This window comes from Spea bombifrons, chromosome 2 (assembly GCF_027358695.1).
Source record: "Spea bombifrons isolate aSpeBom1 chromosome 2, aSpeBom1.2.pri, whole genome shotgun sequence".
NCBI lineage: Eukaryota > Metazoa > Chordata > Amphibia > Anura > Pelobatidae > Spea > Spea bombifrons.
Window position 1 is genome coordinate 2,756,774 of NC_071088.1, and position 20,727 is coordinate 2,777,500.

At 43.2% G+C, this 20,727-nt stretch overlaps 1 protein-coding gene across 1 annotated transcript in view; it reads right to left on the reverse strand.

Moving 5' to 3' along the window:
- Nucleotides 1–754: 754 nt before the first annotated feature.
- CASR (calcium sensing receptor) overlaps nt 755–20,727 on the reverse strand; it is a 23,369-nt gene continuing 3,396 nt past the window's right edge. Inside the window, exons 2-6 of the mRNA XM_053455285.1 lie at nt 18,844–19,150; nt 16,390–17,268; nt 4,935–5,165; nt 4,489–4,612; nt 755–2,422 (exon numbers count right to left, since the gene is read on the reverse strand). Of these exons, the coding sequence (XP_053311260.1) occupies nt 1,008–2,422; nt 4,489–4,612; nt 4,935–5,165; nt 16,390–17,268; nt 18,844–19,150 (2,956 nt within the window). The 3' untranslated portion in view covers nt 755–1,007. The remainder of the gene's footprint in view (nt 2,423–4,488; nt 4,613–4,934; nt 5,166–16,389; nt 17,269–18,843; nt 19,151–20,727) is intronic.

The window sequence follows — 20,727 nt, forward strand, 5'->3', positions numbered from 1 at the left end:
ATTGGGCAATTGGGGGTTAATATTTTATTATTACGCTAACGTGATGTGTTTTATTAACGTACCTTGTTTGGTTATACTGGGAGCCATAGGCCATATAATGGTTTCATTTCCCCAAAGCCTGTGTTATAATATTTAGGATCTCTGGAGACATCAGTTTGGGGGGGCAGGGGGGGCACCGACTCAAAATACAAAACTTTCAGTTACAAGAAGCAAACAGTTACCAAGGGCACAAGTAAACGGTTAATAATATTATAGTATATAATATAGTATTATTATGAAATGGTTTTATTTAATAATCACCGACTAGAGTAATAATTATACACAACTTACACTGGCAGACAACATGATAGGCACGATCACCCCCCTTAAATGTTTGGCAAAATAATCTGCCTTCTCTATTTGCCCCAATGCCCCGAGACCACCCCCCCCCCCAAAAAAAGGGTCTCGTTCAGGTTACCGGTACAATCTCAGATTTGTTATAGATAACATTCTGAGTACAATCTGTAGATCATTAAAGCAGCATTTACAAAGTCAGCAGAATGTATTTTACGGCTGCTACGAATAGATGGAAAGTTGAAGGAAGTCACAAAAACAACAACACATTTTTCACCGTTTAAGAACAAAAAGACTAAAAAAAAAACAACCACAAGTGGGAATACTGGCCGTCTTAAGGAAAGATCCACAAAGTATCCACCAGGGAAGAGAAACAGAAGAACGATGTTTTTCACCATTTTGGAACAAAGAAAGTATCAGTAATCCAACACATTCCATATGCATTTTAAAAATGAATTCATTTAATTGGCCAACGTTTGTCATTTTTATTTTCTGTGTTGTACCTTTTATATTCTAGAACTTAGCATAAATCAAATATCTACTCTTTGTTTTTAAGTGAATCAGCTCCAAGAACTTCCAGGACCGTCGCAGAGAGTCATTTGGACGTTTTATCTGCCTCCATGTATCTCCGCCATGCTGGGAAATGGTTAGCATGGTACATAGACATGTAATAATTATGAGTTGACCATATTTTCTGTAATAACTCCATCCACTGCGTTTTTGACGTTCTCCGCCTGCTTTGGCGCCCGCGACTCCATGCTTTGGTTATCGAGTCGATCGTTGACCGACTCCTGCGATCCCGATTCATCTACGTTTGAGGCCGTTCTGAAGCTCGACTCGCTCCCGACGTCGCTGTTCTGCAGCGGGAGCAAAGCTTTTTGCCTCATCAGGCTGTCGTCGCTGTTCTTGCCTTCCAAAGAATTTTTGGGCTTTGTGACTTTATTGGAGACGGCATTCCTTTGAGGGTCATCGAAACTCAGAGACAATGTGACCGTTCCACTTCCAAAGCTGACTTTCTGTTTGCAACCCCTAGCTCGTTCCCCGGTTGAAAAGTGTTCCTCGTGGTTGCTTTTGCTGCTTATTGAAGATGACGGCGTGGAACCCGCAGAGCCTCCGAGGCTGTTGGACTTCTTGTGAGACACGTTGCTTCTTCGCAACGTCGCCCTAGCGGCCACCTTAAAAGCATGAGCAACGGTGCTGCATCGGACCTCCTCGATAGTGTTTCTGGAGGGTTTGAATAGGATGATGTAGACCTTGTTGAAAAAGATACAAGCCAACAACCCGAAGCTCGAAGCCAAGATAGCGATGACCTCCACGGCAGACACGAACTTTCCGTAAGTGCTTGCGTACGCCGGGATGAAGGATATCCAGACGATGAAAAATATGAGCATGCTAAACGTGATAAACTTGGCTTCGTTGAAGTTCTCCGGCAGTTTCCTGGCTTTGAAAGCAAAGAAAAAACATATAGCAGCCAAAAGGCAGGTGTAGCCAATCAGAAAGCCCAAAGCCATCAAAGAACCTTCGTTACATGTGATGAATATGATCTCGTCGTCTATGAACTGGTTCTTGTAGCTCTCTGGCGGTGCCGTGTACAGCCATATGATGCACGTCACGATTTGCACGAAGGTGCACAAGAAAACCAAGAGGAACTGGAGGTTCAGTCCCCACCATTTGCGGTGAAAACTCGTAGGAATCTTTGCCTCGAACACGAGGAGGATGCGGTTGGTCTTCACGAGGATGCACGAGATGCACAAGACAAAGCTGATGCCAAAAGCCGGTTGTCTTAACCGGCACGTCCAGTTCTGAGGCTCTCCTATAAAAAACAGAGAGCTGGAGAAGCAGCAAAGCAAGGAGAAAAGCAGGAGGTAAGAGAGCTCTCGGTTCGTGGCCTTCACGATGGGCGTGTTGCCGAATTTTATAAAGACGCCAAGAACGAAGGACGTTAGGCAGATCCCCAGGACAGCAAACATGGTGAGGGCGATTCCGAATGGTTCTGTCCAGGAAAGGAACTCGATTTGCTTTGCGATGCAAATTGTGTGGTTCTTACTGGACCAGTAATCCGGGGGGCACTTTTCACATGCGCTGGCGTCTGCAAAATAAAAGAATGATGTTAGACATTCCTAACATTTCCGCTAGGAAGCTGTTCCACTTATCTACCACCCTCTCGGTAACGTAAAAACTTCTTTCTGCTCCCTCTAACCCTCTAGGTTTAGGTTATGGCATCTTGTCCTAACGTTTCTCCTCCTTTTGAAATAAACCTCCATCTTGTATTAAATCCCTTTTAGGTATTTAAATATTTCATATTCCCTCTCATCCTGTAGCAATACCAACATATCTGAATAGAAAATATATAAAGTGTTGCGCAAAAAAAAACAAAAAAACCCACTTTATATATTTTCTATTCTGTTACTTTGGTATAGGGGGTTATACCTTTAGTGTTTGCAGCATTTTTTTGGAGCACTTTTCATGATATAATTTTTATTTTAGCGCCTGACCACTATCCAGACAAATACTAACATATCTAATTATTATTCTGAAATATGTCCTCTATGCAAAAAAGGCCAATCTCCTCTTAACGTTGGTCAAATTTTGTATAAAATAATAATTTTGTATAATATAATAATATTTTCTCTCTATAAATAACGTATCCTCTAGCGAATTAGTTATTAGATCAGGTGTAATCCTCCACATCTACCAGTAGAGGGGGCCCTCTCCTTAGAAATGAATTGTGCGGGCACTAAACAAATGAAAAGGGAGTGGGGGGGTAACTGGAGTCCGACTCAGAAATAAGCTGGTGTTGGAAGACACTGCGCACGTTTTTTTAAAATCCTATTTAAATTGCACTTATGTGAAGGAAAATGCAGGTACGGCACTTTAAGACCAGTGGCCTCTAAATGGCATACGTGTGCCCACTGGCCGAACACACACACGATGCACACCCCTCAGGCGTCCGACAAGGTCCACCACGTGCATAACATGACCCTGTTTGCACATTGAAATCTACATTGAAAACAGGTTCTTATGAGGGGAGGGGGAGCTGACAAATTGTACCGATGAGAGGGAGTGCGTGCGTGTTTGTGTAAGCGTATAGTGTTAGAGTGAGAGTGTGCATTGTGTTAGCACGTGTGTGAGTTACTGTACGGTGGTAGAGAGGGCATGTGTTTATGTGCATGTTACTATATAAGAATACACGTGTGTTAGTGATTGGTGTTAGCATGTGTGTGCGTCAGCATATGCTGTATGTTAGCATGTGATGTCAGCATGTATGTGGAGGTTAGCATAAGTGTGTGTCAGGGGTGACCCTTGGGTTAGTAGTATCACATGATGTGTGTGTGTGTAAGTGTGAGAGTTGGTGTTAGAGTGAGTTTGCATGTTAGTATGAGTGCGTGTGTTTTAATTAGGGAGGGGGGTCCCAAAGAAATAGTGCACCCAGACGCTACTTACACAAGGCTCTCCCCTGACCTGAAGTGTGGGGGGCTATGTGTTACATATATGTAACTTAGCTTAGGTTCCTCGCTTTCTCACTGATGGCTCATGGACTAATGTTTGATGCATGCTGGGGAGCACACGGAGAGGCACTGATGTCCTTCAACTGCTTATCTGCTATAAGCACCATTTATCCATTGTAGCTTAAAAATACTATAAAACCATTGAGCACATTATTATTATTATTATTATCATTATTATTATTATCATTATTATTATCATTATTATTATTATCATTATTATTATTATTATTATTATCATTATTATTATTATTATTATTATCATTATTATTATTATCATTATTATTATCATTATTATTATTATCATTATTATTATTATCATTATTATTATTATTATTATCATTATTATTATTATCATTATTATTATCATTATTATTATTATCATTATTATTATTATTATTATTATTATTATTATTATTATTATCATTATTATTATTATTATTATTATCATTATTATTATTATCATTATCATCATTATTATTATTATTATCATTATTATTATTATCATTATTATTATTATTATTATTATTATTATCATTATTATTATCATTATTATTATTATTATTATCATTATTATCATTATTATTGTTTTATATAGCCATGAAATCCCGTAGCGCTAGCATGTTGATGGTGCTGGTGGATGGGGTACCTGTCTCATCGGTGTATTCGCCATCAGGACAGTCCACACATTCAAAGCAGCAGGTGGGCTCCCCTTCGATGATCCCCTTCCTCGTCCCTTCCTGGCAGATTCGGCTGCAGTTGGAAAACGGAACCTGCGAACAGCGGGGGAAATCACTTAACGGGGGTCATTCGGAGGTATATTGGGATTTTTGTTTTCTTTTTACCAAAAAAAGTTTCAAATTCTTAGCTTGACTAATTGTTCCTTTATATATTTTTTCTTTTTCTATTTTACCTCCTTCAGAAACATTACAAAAAAATGGTTTTTGGCCAAAGAAGTGTTTTAACCCCCAGGTTTTCTTGAGGATTCACAATAAAACTCTTGTTTTCTTTATGGAATACTCTAAATATCCATAGATTTAACCCAAATGGAGGTTACCCTTTCCAAGAATTCCTACCTACCCGGCAGCCACTCACCTCCCTGGAGAATCCACTCCATAGGACTTTGCTTTCGTTGATGAAGAGGCGCTCGCCATTCTTGGAGTACACGTTGTAATGGCCAATGTCTTCAAACACCACGGAGCCGTCCTCGTCCGACAAGTGCCAGTTCACGATGGTGTAATTTCCGATGAGGTCTCCGAATTCGTTGAAGTCCACCTGCTCCCCTATGTTATTGGTGAAATTGAGGTGCCGCAGATGTTTCAACACCTAGAGCGATAAAGGTACGTTAATTCTGCTACAAAGACACGTACTTACTATAAATATTATTTATTGCTTTATATATTACCTCACTATTCTACGCATCTCATTCTCATCAAGCGTGTTTAATACCGGTAATTACATTTTCCAAAAAACAACAACAAAGTGGAAGTCACTGCATACAATAATAACCCCCCCCAGCGCGGTATACAGCAACAACCCCCCAGCGCTGTATACCGTAATAACCCCCCCAGTGCTGTATACAGTAATAACCCCCCCAGCGCTGTATACAGTAATATAACCCCCAGCGCTGTATATAGTAATATAACCCCCAGCGCTGTATACAGTAATATAACCCCCAGCGCTGTATACAGTAATATAACCCCCAGCACTGTATACAGTAATATAACCCCCAGCGCTGTATACAGTAATATAACCCCCAGCACTGTATACAGTAATATAACCCCCAGCGCTGTATACAGTAATATAACCCCCAGCGCTGTATACAGTAATATAACCCCCCAGCGCTGTATACAGTAATATAACCCCCCAGCGCTGTATACAGTAATAACCCCCAGCGCTGTATACAGTAATATAACCCCCAGTGCTGTATTCAGTAATATAACCCCCAGCGCTGTATACAGTAATATAACCCCCAGCGCTGTATACAGTAATATAACCCCCCCAGCGCTGTATACAGTAATATAACCCCCCCAGCGCTATATACAGTAATATAACCCCCAGCGTTGTATACAGTAATATACCCCCCAGCGCTGTATACAGTAATATAATCCCCCAGCGCTGTATACAGTAATATACCCCCCAGCGCTGTATACAGTAATATAATCCCCCAGCGCTGTATACAGTAATATAATCCCCCAGCGCTGTATACAGTAATATAACCCCCAGCGCTGTATACAGTAATATAACCCCCAGCGCTGTGTACAGTAATATAACCCCCCAGCGCTGTATACAGTAATAACCCCCCCAGTGCTGTATACAGTAATATAACCCCCAGCGCTGTATACAGTAATATAACCCCCAGCGCTGTATACAGTAATATAACCCCCCAGCGCTGTATACAGTAATATAACCCCAGCGCTGTATACAGTTATATAACCCCCAGCGCTGTATACAGTAATATAACCCCCAGCGCTGTATACAGTAATATAACCCCCAGCGCTGTATACAGTAATATACCCCCCAGCGCTGTATACAGTAATATAATCCCCCAGCGCTGTATACAGTAATATAATCCCCCAGCGCTGTATACAGTAATATAACCCCCAGCGCTGTATACAGTAATATAACCCCCAGCGCTGTGTACAGTAATATAACCCCCCAGCGCTGTATACAGTAATAAACCCCCCAGTGCTGTATACAGTAATATAACCCCCAGCGCTGTATACAGTAATATAACCCCCAGCGCTGTATACAGTAATATAACCCCCAGCGCTGTATACAGTAATATAACCCCCAGCGCTGTATACAGTAAAATAACCCCCAGCGCTGTATACAGTAATATAACCCCCCAGCGCTGTATACAGTAATATAACCCCCAGCGCTGTATACCGTAATATAACCCCCAGCGCTGTATACAGTAAGATAACCCCCAGCGCTGTATACAGTAATATAACCCCCAGCGCTGTATACAGTAATATAACCCCCCAGCGCTGTATACAGTAATATAACCCCAGCGCTGTATACAGTAATATAACCCCCAGCGCTGTATACAGTAATATAACCCTCAGCGCTGTATACAGTAATATAACCCCCAGCACTGTATACAGTAATATAACCCCCAGCGCTGTATACAGTAATATAACCCCCCAGCACTGTATACAGTAATATAACCCCCAGCGCTGTATACAGTAAGATAACCCCCAGCGCTGTATACAGTAATATAACCCCCAGCACTGTATACAGTAATATAACCCTCAGCGCTGTCGGTTGGTGACAAAAATCTGGTTTTATCTCATTTTGTGCCAATAAACTCTCTTTATCTGCAGATCTGGAGCCGCCGTTGCTGTCAACGAGCTGATGCTTTATGGCGATGCTAATGCAGCTGCCTGAAAACATTATATAGTGGGGCAAAAACTACAACTTGTTTAAAGGGCAATATAATGTATTTTTAATCTGATCATAGGAATAAACAAATGTGGGGGGATCCACTTTAAATAATCTACTGTTAAGGGAATTATTTATTATTTTTTTCTGTTCCTACGGTTCAAATATTCAGAGAACCCTACGTTACCACTACTACTTTTGCGTGCAACACTTACTATTTAAGAAAGGAAAATAACATACACAGCGCTCTACCCTCCCACCAGCTGCAATGCGAACCTCTGCAGCCCCTTATTACAGCATAAGAATAAACAAACAAAAAGTGGTTCATGCGACAACAAAGTATAGAAAATGATAAATAAAAAAAAACTGTCAGTGTATCTGACTTTTCAGTCTGAAATAGACCCCAAAAGTAATAAATGTAAAAAAATAAAAAAAAAATAAAAATAAAATAATAATAATAATAAAAAAAATATACATATATATATTGTGGTATTTTTGATATACTTTTAGTTGTTATCGATTGCACTCACAAGTAAGTAACCAAGGTTAGCAGGCACTTCAAAGGATCTTATATATGTCTTGACTATATAATGAAGATCTTAGAGGCTTCCAGCAAATGCTCACGAATTCATATATATATATATATATAGTGTAGTATTCTATAGAAGGCTTGAGTGGTATTATGCATCAGCTGCACTCACGTGTAATCAAGGAATCAGCAGGCACTTCAGTGGATCTGATATATACTTGCTCAAAGGAGCTTACAATCTAGAGTCCGCCACAGAAGGTCAGAAGGCATATGAACAGTTAACCATGACCCCTTGGTGTCCCCTGTACTGTGTTTCGGCCCCTAGCATACCCCGGCTGTATGAATAATATACATTTTATTGCGTGTTCAGACATCCTGTCACCTTGGAGTGTGACAAGAAACCTTTAATGCACTTTTATTGGGTCGCGCAGTAGCCCCGAGGCTACGGTCATGTTGTTTCTATGTTTAGGTAAAGCCTATTTCCTCCCCATGGGCCCCTATACTCTGTAACTTGACTGCGTACAGTAATTAGCACAATACATCGCTTTACATTATTAAAAGATTAAAGCTCTGCCCGGAACAGCTTTTTTTATGAGAAGAGCGTAGAGAGGCTTTCTGTTAGTTTCATTTTTTTAAAGATATCACAATTCAGAAATGTGATCTTCCACGTGAAGGAGAACGGTTCCCAGGATAAAAATAATCTGGAAAAACAGGGATTTCTATATGTCCCGTTCAGGAGAAGAGAGGGAGGGGGTGGGGGAGAAGAGAGGGAGGGGTGGGAGAGAAAGGCGGGGCAGAGAGAAGGAATGAGAGAAAGATGAGATGGGAGAGAGAGAAGGGGAGGGGAGAGAGAGATGGGGAGGGGGGAGAGAGAGATGGGGAGGGGGGAGAGAGAGATGGGGAGGGGGGAGAGAGAGAGATGGGGAGGGGGGGAGAGAGAGATGGGGAGGGGGAGAGAGAGATGGGGAGGGGGTGGGGGAGAAGAGAGGGAGGGGTGGGAGAGAAAGGCGGGGCAGAGAGAAGGAATGAGAGAAAGATGAGATGGGAGAGAGAGAAGGGGAGGGGAGAGAGAGATGGGGAGGGGGGAGAGAGAGATGGGGAGGGGGGAGAGAGAGATGGGGAGGGGGGAGAGAGAGAGATGGGGAGGGGGGAGAGAGAGATGGGGAGGGGGAGAGAGAGATGGGGAGGGGGAGAGAGAGATGGGGAGGGGGGAGAGAGAGATGGGGAGGGGGGGAGAGAGAGATGGGGAGGGGGGAGAGAGAGATGGGGGGGAGAGAGAGATGGGGAGGGGGGGAGAGAGAGATGGGGAGGGGGGGAGAGAGAGATGGGGAGGGGGGGGAGAGAGATGGGGAGGGGAGAGAGAGATGGGGAGGGGGAGAGAGAGATGGGGAGGGGGGGAGAGAGAGATGGGGAGGGGGGAGAGAGAGATGGGGAGGGGGGGAGAGAGAGATGGGGAGGGGGGGAGAGAGAGATGGGGAGGGGGGGAGAGAGAGATGGGGAGGGGGGGAGAGAGAGATGGGGAGGGGGGGAGAGAGATGGGGAGGGGAGAGAGAGAGATGGGGAGGGGGGAGAGAGATGGGGAGGGGGAGAGAGAGATGGGGAGAGGGCAGGGAGAGAGAAGGGAGAGAGGGGAGGGAGAGGAGAAAGGTTGAAGGGGAGAGCGATATGGAGAGAAAAGAGAGACGGGAATGGGAGAGGGGGAGAGAGGGGTGGGAGGGAGAGAAGAGGGGATGGAAGAGAGAAAGGAGAGAGGGGGATGGGAGGGGATGGAAGAAGAGTGGGAGAGGAGGGATGGAAGACAGAAGGGAGAGAGATGAAAGAGGAGAGAGAGATGGGGAGAGAAGGGAGAGGGAATGGGTGACAGAAAGAAGAGGGAATGGGAGAGAGACTGGAAATAGAAGAGAGGGAGGATGGGAGAGAAGAAGGAGAAGTGATGGGAAAGAGAGATGAGGGGGAGAGAAGAGAGGGGGCTGGTAGCGAGAAGAGACAGACAGGGGATGGGAGAGAGAGAGACTGCTGTAATACTGTATTTTGGGACAATTTATAGAAAACGCATACCTCCAAATATCTTATATTTTTAGTTTAATGCCACTGTCCCAGCAGACTGGTTTCATTAATTCTCCCATCGCACCGCAAGAAAACCCGCTTTATTATATAATTTATTTTAAAAAATGTTTGCAGTGTACAGCGCTGCGGAATATGATGGCGCTACATAAATGTCTAATTAATAATAATGATAACAATAACAATGTAGTGTTATTTTGAAGAAATACATGATGTATGTACACTGCTCAGATATCTATTTTGGGTAATAAATATCTATCCCATTGTACAGCGCTACGGAATATGATGGAGCTGTAAAAAACAATAACTAATAATTTTTTTAAAATGTTATTTTAGGGAAATCCTAATGGGAGCTCGGTAACTCTTTGGTTACTTCATTAGCATCGCCATAAAGCATCAGCTCAGTGCGGTGTTTGAGCCGGGAAAGTCACCCAAAATATCACATGACTGACAGCAACGGCGGCTCCAGGTCTGCAGATAAAGGGGGGTTATTGGGGCAAAATGAGATAAAACCAGATTTGTGATATATAGTGCTGGGGTTATATTACTGTATACAGCACTGGGGGTTATATTACTGTATACAGCGCTGGGGGGTTATATTACTGTATACAGCGCTGGGGGGTTATATTACTGTATACAGCGCTGGGGGTTATATTACTGTATACAGCGCTGGGGGTTATATTACTGTATACAGCGCTGGGGGTTATATTACTGTATACAGTGCTGGGGTTATATTACTGTATACAGCGCTGGGGGTATATTACTGTATACAGCGCTGGGGGGTTATATTACTGTATACAGCGCTGGGGGTTATATTACTGTATACAGCGCTGGGGGGTTATATTACTGTATACAGCGCTGGGGGGGTTATATTACTGTATACAGTGCTGGGGTTATATTACTGTATACAGCGCTGGGGGTTATATTACTGTATACAGCGCTGGGGGTTATATTACTGTATACAGCGCTGGGGGTTATATTACTGTATACAGCGCTGGGGGTTATATTACTGTATACAGCGCTGGGGGGTTATATTACTGTATACAGTGCTGGAGGTTATATTACTGTATACAGCGCTGGGGGTTATTTTACTGTATACAGCGCTGGGGGTTATATTACTGTATACAGCGCTGGGGGGTTATATTACTGTATACAGCGCTGGGGGTTATATTACTGTATACAACGCTGGGGGTTATATTACTGTATACAGTGCTGGGGGTTATATTACTGTATACAGCGCTGGGGGGTTATATTACTGTATACAGCGCTGGGGGTTATATTACTGTATACAGTGCTGGGGGTTATATTACTGTATACAGCGCGGGGGGGGTTATATTACTGTATACAGCGCTGGGGGTTATTGCTATAGAGCAGGGGTGTCCAAGTTTTTTCTGCAGTGGGCCACTTCATCAGAATTGTATACGTGCGCGGGCCGCACTCATTTTGCACTGTGACAAAAAATATGGCCTTTAATAAAATATGCAGATTAAAATAAAGTAAAATGACACAAAACCTTTACTTTTCCTCTCACTGATTTCTGGGCCTAGAAAGTTTTGCGACTACAAATTCAGGATTCCCTAGATTTATTCTAGGGATGAACTAAAATGAAAATTCTGGACCAAAACATTCAGGGTTCACTTAGCCAAAACCGAAAATGACCCCCACCTTTAAAAATAATAATAAAAACTCACATTTTTAATAAAAGTAGGTAACACACAATTGGACAAAATTAGCAATATGACTTGGCAACCAGTAAATGCTGGCAACCCAGGCAACCAGTAAATGCTGGTACCTAGGCATTATGGGACTGTGCTCGCTGTGATTGCTGTTGGCAATCACACTCCTATCATGCCAAGTCAGCCAATACATGCTGGTACAGGGTGGCTGTAAGTGATGTGCAGACCCCATACTGCTGGCAGCATCACTACACAAGGGGGGCAGCTAGCTAGGTTTCAGCATGTACTGGCTGACTTGGCATGATAGGAGTGTGATTGCTAACAGTAGTCACAGTCCCATCATGCCTAGGTTCCAGCACTTACACATCCATCCAGTAAATACTGGAACCTAGGCATTATGGGACTGTGATTGCTGTTAGCAATCACACTCCTATCATGCCAAGTCAGCCAGTACATGCTGGTACAGGGTGGCTGTAAGTGCAGACCCCATACTGCTGGCAGCATCAATACACAAGGGGGGCAGCTGGCCAGGTTTCAGCATGTACTGGCTGACTTGGCATGATAGGAGTGTGATTGCTAACAGCAATCACAGTCCCATCATGCCTAGGTTCCAGCACTTACACATCCATCCAGTAAATACTGGAACCTAGGCATTATGGGACTGTGATTGCTGTTAGCAATCACACTCCTATCATGCCAAGTCAGCCAGTACATGCTGGTACAGGGTGGCTGTAAGTGCAGACCCCATACTGCTGGCAGCATCAATACACAAGGGGGGCAGCTGGCCAGGTTTCAGCATGTACTGGCTGACTTGGCATGATAGGAGTGTGATTGCTAACAGCAATCACAGTCCCATCATGCCTAGGTTCCAGCACTTACACATCCATGATATCACACACACACACACACACACTCATTTATTCATATAATCATTCATTCACAGATTCATTCCCTCAATCACACACACTCATTCAAACACCCTCCCCACCTCCTTACCTGCAAGGCAGCTCCTCGATGCCGCTTACAGACTTCAGCAGGGGGCGCGGCCTCCCTCTGCCTTCTCTGCTAAAGCACAGAGGAAGTAGGATGTCACGTGAACTCCGCTTCCTCTGTGTGCAGTCCAGAAGTCCCTCCCACAAGTAAGTAGCAGGGCTTGAGGTGCGGCTCGCGTGAGATCGGTTGCCCTGGCTGCCGATCTTACGCGGGCCGCACCTCGAGGTCTCGCGGGCCGCATGTTGGACGCCCCTGCTATAGAGATTTCTATACACATGATGGGGCTTTTAGGGCGGTAGAACCATGCGATACCCTCACTGTGTGTCATAGCCCCGTCTGAATACCCCCGTGATGTGTTTGTGCCGTTTAATTAACGGGCCTTTCTGCTACCGCCGGACGATATTCGGGATACGGAAGAACTCGGAGGATTAATAACACTCAGGCTTCATAAACACAGGAAGAAGCCAATCTATTAATGCTTCATTTACTTGGAAATTAATTATTTCTTAAAAGCAAGGATTTACATGAAATGGATGTGATATAAAATCTAATCACAGTTTATCGGACCTGACAACTACCCCTGTTTTGCTTACCCAGTCCCTCTCCCTAACCCCAGGCTCCCTTTTCATCCCCTGATGCCCCTCTTTTCTAGAAGCTCAGAAATTAGGCAATGAGTGTTTTTGTTAAATTTCCTTCGCTGGCCATTTCAAAGATCAGATATGAATAAGAATAGAGCAGTCGTTCCGCCGGAAACTACAACTCCCACTAAGCTCAGTCGGCCTAGCTTACTGAGAATGCCTTAACTCTGGTCAGTTGTGATCCACAAATGCCACAGCAATAACAAAGGATAACTGATGTAATTAATAACAGGAATTAGTGTATCATTAATATTAATCATTTAATGTCATTGTTACGGTGTTAGAACGCTGAATTAATTACAAACGGATTAAACCAATGGGAAATGCACCTCGAGACGGGGGGATTCCATGTGCCGAGTGATAACTACAAGCACCAGAGGTTAAATGCTAAATATTGGAGACCAGTACAGACCCCCATCAGCCCGCCCCCGTCCATCCCATTGCTCCACCCATATCCCACCCTTTCTCCGCCTTATGAACCTCCTATATGCACACCTTATGCTTCTGTTGCTCCTGCCTTAGATAGGGTTTTCAGCCAATTAGGGGCCTGTGAAAGCAGGGTGAGCGTAGGTTTAGTGGCGCATGGGTGCAGTACTTCTACGCTGCCCTCCATAACTAATACACATACACACACACTCACACTCACGCTAACACCGTACACTTACATCCACACACATATTCTTTCTCCTGCTCCTCTATCTCTTTGGTGCCACCAACCCTAGGCTCACCTCTGACACTCCACCACCATACACTGACACTCACACACATTCTAACACCAAATACTAACACACAAACACTTATACTAACACCATACACTAACTTACACAGTAACAGACACACACGTGCTAACATCATATGCTCACAAACACCTTACAGTAACACACACCTTATCTTACAGTAACACACACACTACTACCATGTTCTCATGCACATGCATGCTAACACCATACACTACGACACACACTCTAGCGCTATTTGCTAACATACACACTCTCGCTAACTCCATAACACACTCAACACAGTACGCTCATACACCCCCCTGACACCCATACTATAGAGATACAACGCCCAATTCTACAATAACACCGTATGCTCACGCGCAGGCATGCGAACGCCACACAATTTCTTTTATTTTTGCGTATTTGTCACACTTAAATGTTTCAGATCACCAACTCATTTTCTTATAAACGGGTATAACCCGAGTAACACAAAATGCAGTTTGTAATTAATGATTTTACATACAGAAGGAAAAAAAGCCATCCAACCCTACTTAACCCTACATAAAAAAGTAATTGCCCCCTTAGTTACTAAATTAACCAAGTTTAATTGATAATTGGGTTCTAGTTCCAGGGTGATTACTGCCGGCTCTGCTGAGTCTAATCATCAATTTAATAGAACCCCTCTCACAAAATGAAGTCGGCTAAAAAGGTCTCAAAAAGCAGCAAATGATCTACAGAACAGACGAGAAACAGTCGTTGACATCTACCAGTCTGGAAAGGGTTACAAAGACATTTCTAAGGACTCCAGCGAGCCCCGGCGAGAGCCATTAACCACGAATGGAGAAGACTTGGAACAGCGGAGAACCTGCCCAGCAGCCACCTCCGGCCAAAATTCCTCCAAGAGGGCATCGGCGGCTCACCCGGGAGGTCAGAAAAGAACCCAGATTAACGCGTAAAGAACTGCCGGCCTCTCGTGCCTCGGTTAAGGTTGGGTTTCACGATTGCACCATAAGAGACTGCGCAAAAATGGCGTCCGTGGGCGAGAAGGGAGGCGAAAACCACCGCTGACCAAAAAGAACGCAGAGACTCGTCTCACATTTGACAAAATCTTGACCGAGGGATAATATTCTGTGGACCGATGAGTCACAAGGGGAGCTTTTTGGGAGACATGGATCCAGTTCCATCCGGCGTAAAGCATGCCACAATCAGAACATCATACCAACTGTCAAGCAGGGTGCTGGTCGTCTGATGGTCTGAGGCTGCTTTGGTGTTTTAGGATCCAGGAATTCTACCTGAAAATCCTGAAGGAGATCGTCCGGCCGTCATTTAACGACCTAAAGCTCCAGCGCGGGTTCTGCAGCAGGACGATGATCAGAAGCACACAAGCAAGTCTGCCACGCAAGCGAGTCTGCCTCTCAACCGCTCAAAACCAGCAAAAAAAACGTCAAAGCCCTGACCTGAACCCAAATTTCCTCCCCAGCGATTAAAACACTCAATGTCGGTTATGGCAAACGTTTGAAGTCGTTGCCGTCAAAGGTGGCACAAGAAGCTATTAGGTTTATGGGGGGGCAATTACTTTTTGTCCTGGGTGATTGTAATTAAAGGCTGCCTTTTGTGTTACTCGGGTTATCTTTTTCGTATACTAAAATCAGTTGGATGATCCGAAAATTTTAAATGCGACAAATAAGCAAAAATAGAAGAAATCAGTAAAGGCGCAATTACTTTTTCCCCAGCACATAATGCATTTTATGGTGGCCCCATCCGGCCCGTCTAGTCTGCCTGTTTTTCCTGCTGTAAAGACTCAATAGCGGCTTTTAATATTTCTGAGGCAACAGTGAGACGGATAAATGTATTTTCTGTACATTAACTGCCCCATACGTGTAGTGCGGCTGCGGGATGTCGTAGCCACCCTGCTAAATATACACAACATGGCCAACATAGTCTGTCTAGCCCGAGAGGAAGGATGAGACTTTCCTCCCTATTTAAAGCCAATCTGGAATTATATTATTAATCTGTACAGGACTTCGGCTGCTTTCTATGTTGATTTTTTGCAAAAGAGAAATACAATTTTATTTATGTTTGCAAAACACCCATAAATGTAAATGTCAATATTTTTACCTTGTGTGTGCTATCACAGTTATTTTAATGGTTAACTCCCACCTATATTTTTTGTTTCTAATATTGGATAAAAAATAAGTTTTCTTTTATATAATGTTTTCAGGCAGCTGCACATTAGCTGTTTGTATCTGTTATCTACTAGACCTACCCCCGACTCCTTATCATACCGCCTGTGGGAAACAATAGAATGGCTCAGTCTTAATCACCCAGCTGGACTCTCTGACTAATGAACGTCTATGGAGGAACGGACTTCATTAGCATCGCCATAAAGCATCAGCTCAGTGCGGTGTTTGATCAGGGAAAGTCACCCAAAATATCACATGACTGACAGCAACGGCGGCCTCCAGGTCTGCGGATGAATATTTTCTGGATCAAAACCTCCTTTTTATACATATATATCTTAGACTTTAGCATTAGATAATCACCTACCTGCCACGCTTCTACTTTTTTAATGTCAGCGCAGGAGCCGTTAGTAAAAAGTCCTTTTCCCGGAGTGCACGTGTAAATTTCTTGCAGAGCGTGTGCGATGGAGTAGACGGCTAGATACACATTGTAGGATATCCGTAAATGAGTAAAATCCAGATAAGGGGTCTCGACGCTCGTAATGTTTTCTTGGCCGGTACAAGGCAGTCGAAAGGCTGAGCCGTTGCCCACTCTGGCGGCATCATCATGGTTGCTCATGAACGGGGATGAAAATGAGGGGTTTTTAGAGGTTCCAGGCAGGTAACAATTAAAAGTCTCTTCCCAAAACTCTTTAAGGAAGCCATTTGTGTTGGCCATCTTCGGGTGCACGTTTTGGAGGAATTCTCTGAATCCCGGGATTTGTCCGGCCCTCAGAGCAAAACCAATGGTCCCCCCAATAACGTGGAAATACTCCGGGATAGCTATCAACGACGAGCTCGCCCAAGCTTCGCTCGCCAGCCAAATCCTGCCCGTGATGTTCCGCCGGACTATCTCCTTAATGAGCGGCTCCAGGTCGGGCCCGCTGGAGAAGACAACGATGACTTTGGCGGTTGAGTTTTGTATGACCTCCACCACTTTCTCGATTTCCTCCTTTTCTGTGTACTGAGAGATAAGTTCGCTGAAATCGATGCAGATGTCCCTCTCCTCGGCTTCTTCCCGGAACTTCTCGATTCCCGGCCGGCCGTAATCATCGTCCGCGGCTATGGTTCCCACCCAGTTCCAGCGGAAGTACTCGATGATGTCGGCCATGGCCGTAGCTTGGTGTTCGTCGTTGGGCATGGTGCGAAGGAACGACTTATACTGGTTCTTGTTGCTTAGAAGACGACTCGACGAGGCATAACTGACCTACGCAACATGGAGGGAAACGACGCATTAGCCATGTATCCGAAAAATGCTCAAAAAGTACTCAAAACGATCTGCCACTCGACGAAACAAAATCATTACTTCACAGAGCACGTAAACAATAAACTAAGTCTGATCCTAAACTGACCTAAGCCCAGTACGTTTGACTTCATTCAGACCCCATTCTAGAATGGAACAGGTAAGATGCTTCCTAGAGCTCTAGAGTTCCTTCTGTCTGTTTTAAACTCTAAAATTAAAAGGTTTTGTGGTCTGTTAAAAAAAAAAGCAAATCATTTTTAAGGGATGACTTCCTTAAAATTCAGGACACAAAGAACCTCCGTAAATTCAAGATATCAAATAAATTATCTCATAAATTATTATCTAATAAATAATCAAATAAATTATTATCTAATAAATTATCAAATAAATTATTATAAAGTTATTTACACCTTCCAGTGCCAGTGTATTCATAGAATAAATTATAAAGTCGCAGAAAGGGTTAAAAAGGACTATAAAGTCTCAAAAAGAACTCAGAGGTCCCATCTCATCATGTAATCAAAGTTCAGAAAGCTCTGTCTCCTTTAAGACTGATACAAAATATCAGTTTTTGCACCCAAGAACTTAAGGTTTTGATCCTATTTGAGTTCACATTTTTAAAGTTTGTTATTTCCTGTTTTGGCATAATTCATTTTTGGTGAGATGTTGGCTTAGATTTATTTATCCCTTTTCTTACAAAATGAATCGATTCCATTTAAATATGAAACTACCTTCCCTCATTACCCGTAATGTCCTCCCTTAATCAGTGACAGACAATTCCTGTTTTGTTTAGTTATTGATTTCTGATTTATATCAGGTTATTTATATCTGTTCTGTTTTTAACAAAATGAAGGAAATTTAATATTACTCATGTTACCTAATTCATGACAAATACTTGAGATAAGATCCATGGACATTCCTTTATCTACAAATCATTACTTTATTGGAACAATATATCTGGTTGAAAATTATAAAAACTATAATATAATTATTATTATTTAATCGAGCGTACTGTTAAAATTTAATAATATTCATATACTAGGTGTCCGGGTGGGGAAGATTTGAGAATGTTTGTGTGTTTCCATTACAATGTTAGTAGCTTGATATTTCTCCGTGTTGTTGACGGTGATTTTGGTATAATTACTCGGTTCACCTTTTCGGTAATTTGTATAGTTCTTCATTTACAATCCCCTATCAGTGTCGGCTTTCTAATATATATTGATAGCCATGTAACCATGGGAACTGTCAGTCATACGGGGCAGGGTTTATCTGAGTGTACATGTAGAAAGAGAGAGAAAGTGAGAAAAGAAAGAGATGGAAAAAAAAGGAAGAGAGAGAAAGAAGAGGGACAAAGAATGAGGGTAGAGAGACACCGGGGGTGGGAGAGACAGGAGAAACAGGGATAGTGACAGAAATAAATGAGGGAGAGATATAAGAAAGATGGAGAGCAAGAGGAAAGAAGGTAGAGAGAAAGAAGTGGATGTCGTTTTAATGAAGAGCATGTCCACTAGTTCAGTGTAGGGCCAGGTGAATATTCCTTACCTGGGGTATATGAAACAGACCAAGCAAATTGGCGACTGCGGTAGATATTCCAGACCCCGTGGCTCCAACCACGGCGATCGTGGATGGCATATGTTCCGAGCAATTACAGAAATCGTCCAAGTTCAGCGAGTCAATCTTATTCTGAGCCACGAAGCTGAGCGTGGCTTCCAGGGCCTTGGATACTGTGTTACACGTGTCGAATATCCTGTACCCCAGGGTAATATTAGGCAGGAGGGCGGAAGAGTTGTTTATTTCTTCTATAGCAAAGATCATGGCCTGTAACCAGCGGAAGCCACGGAAATTGTACCTAAAGCCAAGAGAAACCTTTTGTTATTAGGCGTGTGGATACATTCATTCACAAACCACGCTCTTTCAAGTACATTTCTGTTTTGGAAACAAGAAATCATACGTTTTTGCACCCAAGGACACCGATATAATAAGCGTTACTCCCTCTCCACCCTTCTAACCACAGCCCAAGGTGAAAGGAACAAAGTATTGTATTCAGCTGCGAAGGAAATTCTACAAGAACAGGAATTCTTAGACATTTCCTTCCTATATTTATACGTTTATCATTTAATTTATGGCTTCTAAAATTAGAAGAAAAAAAAAGGAAATAATAGGACGGATAATAAATGCCTGCAAAGCTTGGAATCAACTGCTAATTACACGCAAAGGTCAAACGCATGCGGAACTCCCAGCTCAACTATGAATAATTCATTCACACCGGCGCCCCAGATTGTGAGGTCTTTTTCTCCCGGCTATAAACCGCTCCTGTCTCTTATTTAAAAAATGAAGTTGTCAGTTAAGGGTTAACTCGAGTCATGTGACTGAACCCTGCAAAGCAATTTGTATATAATGTACGAGTGACTTGCAAATTGACGCGAGGACATGCGACTCCACATTTTGCTAGTTCATGCGCGTTTACTTGGAACTCACGCATCGTGAGCTGCAACTTGAAACATTTAAATAAACAAACAGCTAAAAATACCCCTTCCCCCAAACTTGATATTATAAGTCATTTTAACAGATTTTTAGCCCACCTCATCCAACATATGGGTGGGAGAAGAAGGGGGCACTTCCCTCCGTTTTGGTTGGCGGTGGAATACTAGCTTGACAACACCAGGTCTGATAGAATTTGGCAAATTTGGTGAAACCAGAGCTTAATGTATCAACCACCATACAGTCCTTCATCATGTGACTCAGGAACACGTTTGAGGTGTAAATATCTCATGGCCAACACTACAGATGGAAATACTGCCCCTCTAATGCCTTTAATTAGATGTCTTATGGGGTGTACTGTGTCTGTTAATTTCAGCTCAGGGTTTTGACCAACTTTTTGGGAGGTTCCATAGTCTACTCTGCTCAGTCATGAAAAAGACTTGATCCAAGTTGAGTTCCCAATGAATTGAAGTTGACTGAACTCATAAGCTGGACTCGATATAAAAGAGGTCGGCCGCTGAAAAGTTGGGCTGCGTGCACCAGGTGACGATTTTATTTCTTTTTAATAAATATAACTAATTTGATTATATAATTAATAATTTGATTAATCATAACTTCTCAGGTGCACCTTGTCCAAACTGACCCTAAGTTAAGAATCCAACGGAATCTTACAGGAGTCTCGGACCTTTCCTACACAGGACTCCTCGGCTTGGTTTCCATGGTCATTAGTGCTGTGGAGTTTAGGTGCCATTAGTGGCATTCTCCACGTGCTTTCACCCTCATCATTGCTCCCACCAGAGCTTCAGCAGAAACAGACGAGAAGATCTGGATTCCACCCCAACTCCTGGAGCATTCCCGAAGCCAGCTCTTTATCCCGTAGACCCTGGGTTACTGAGTACCCTCTATGAGCGTCCTCTTTGAAGGCATCTAAGGTCATGTCGGTAG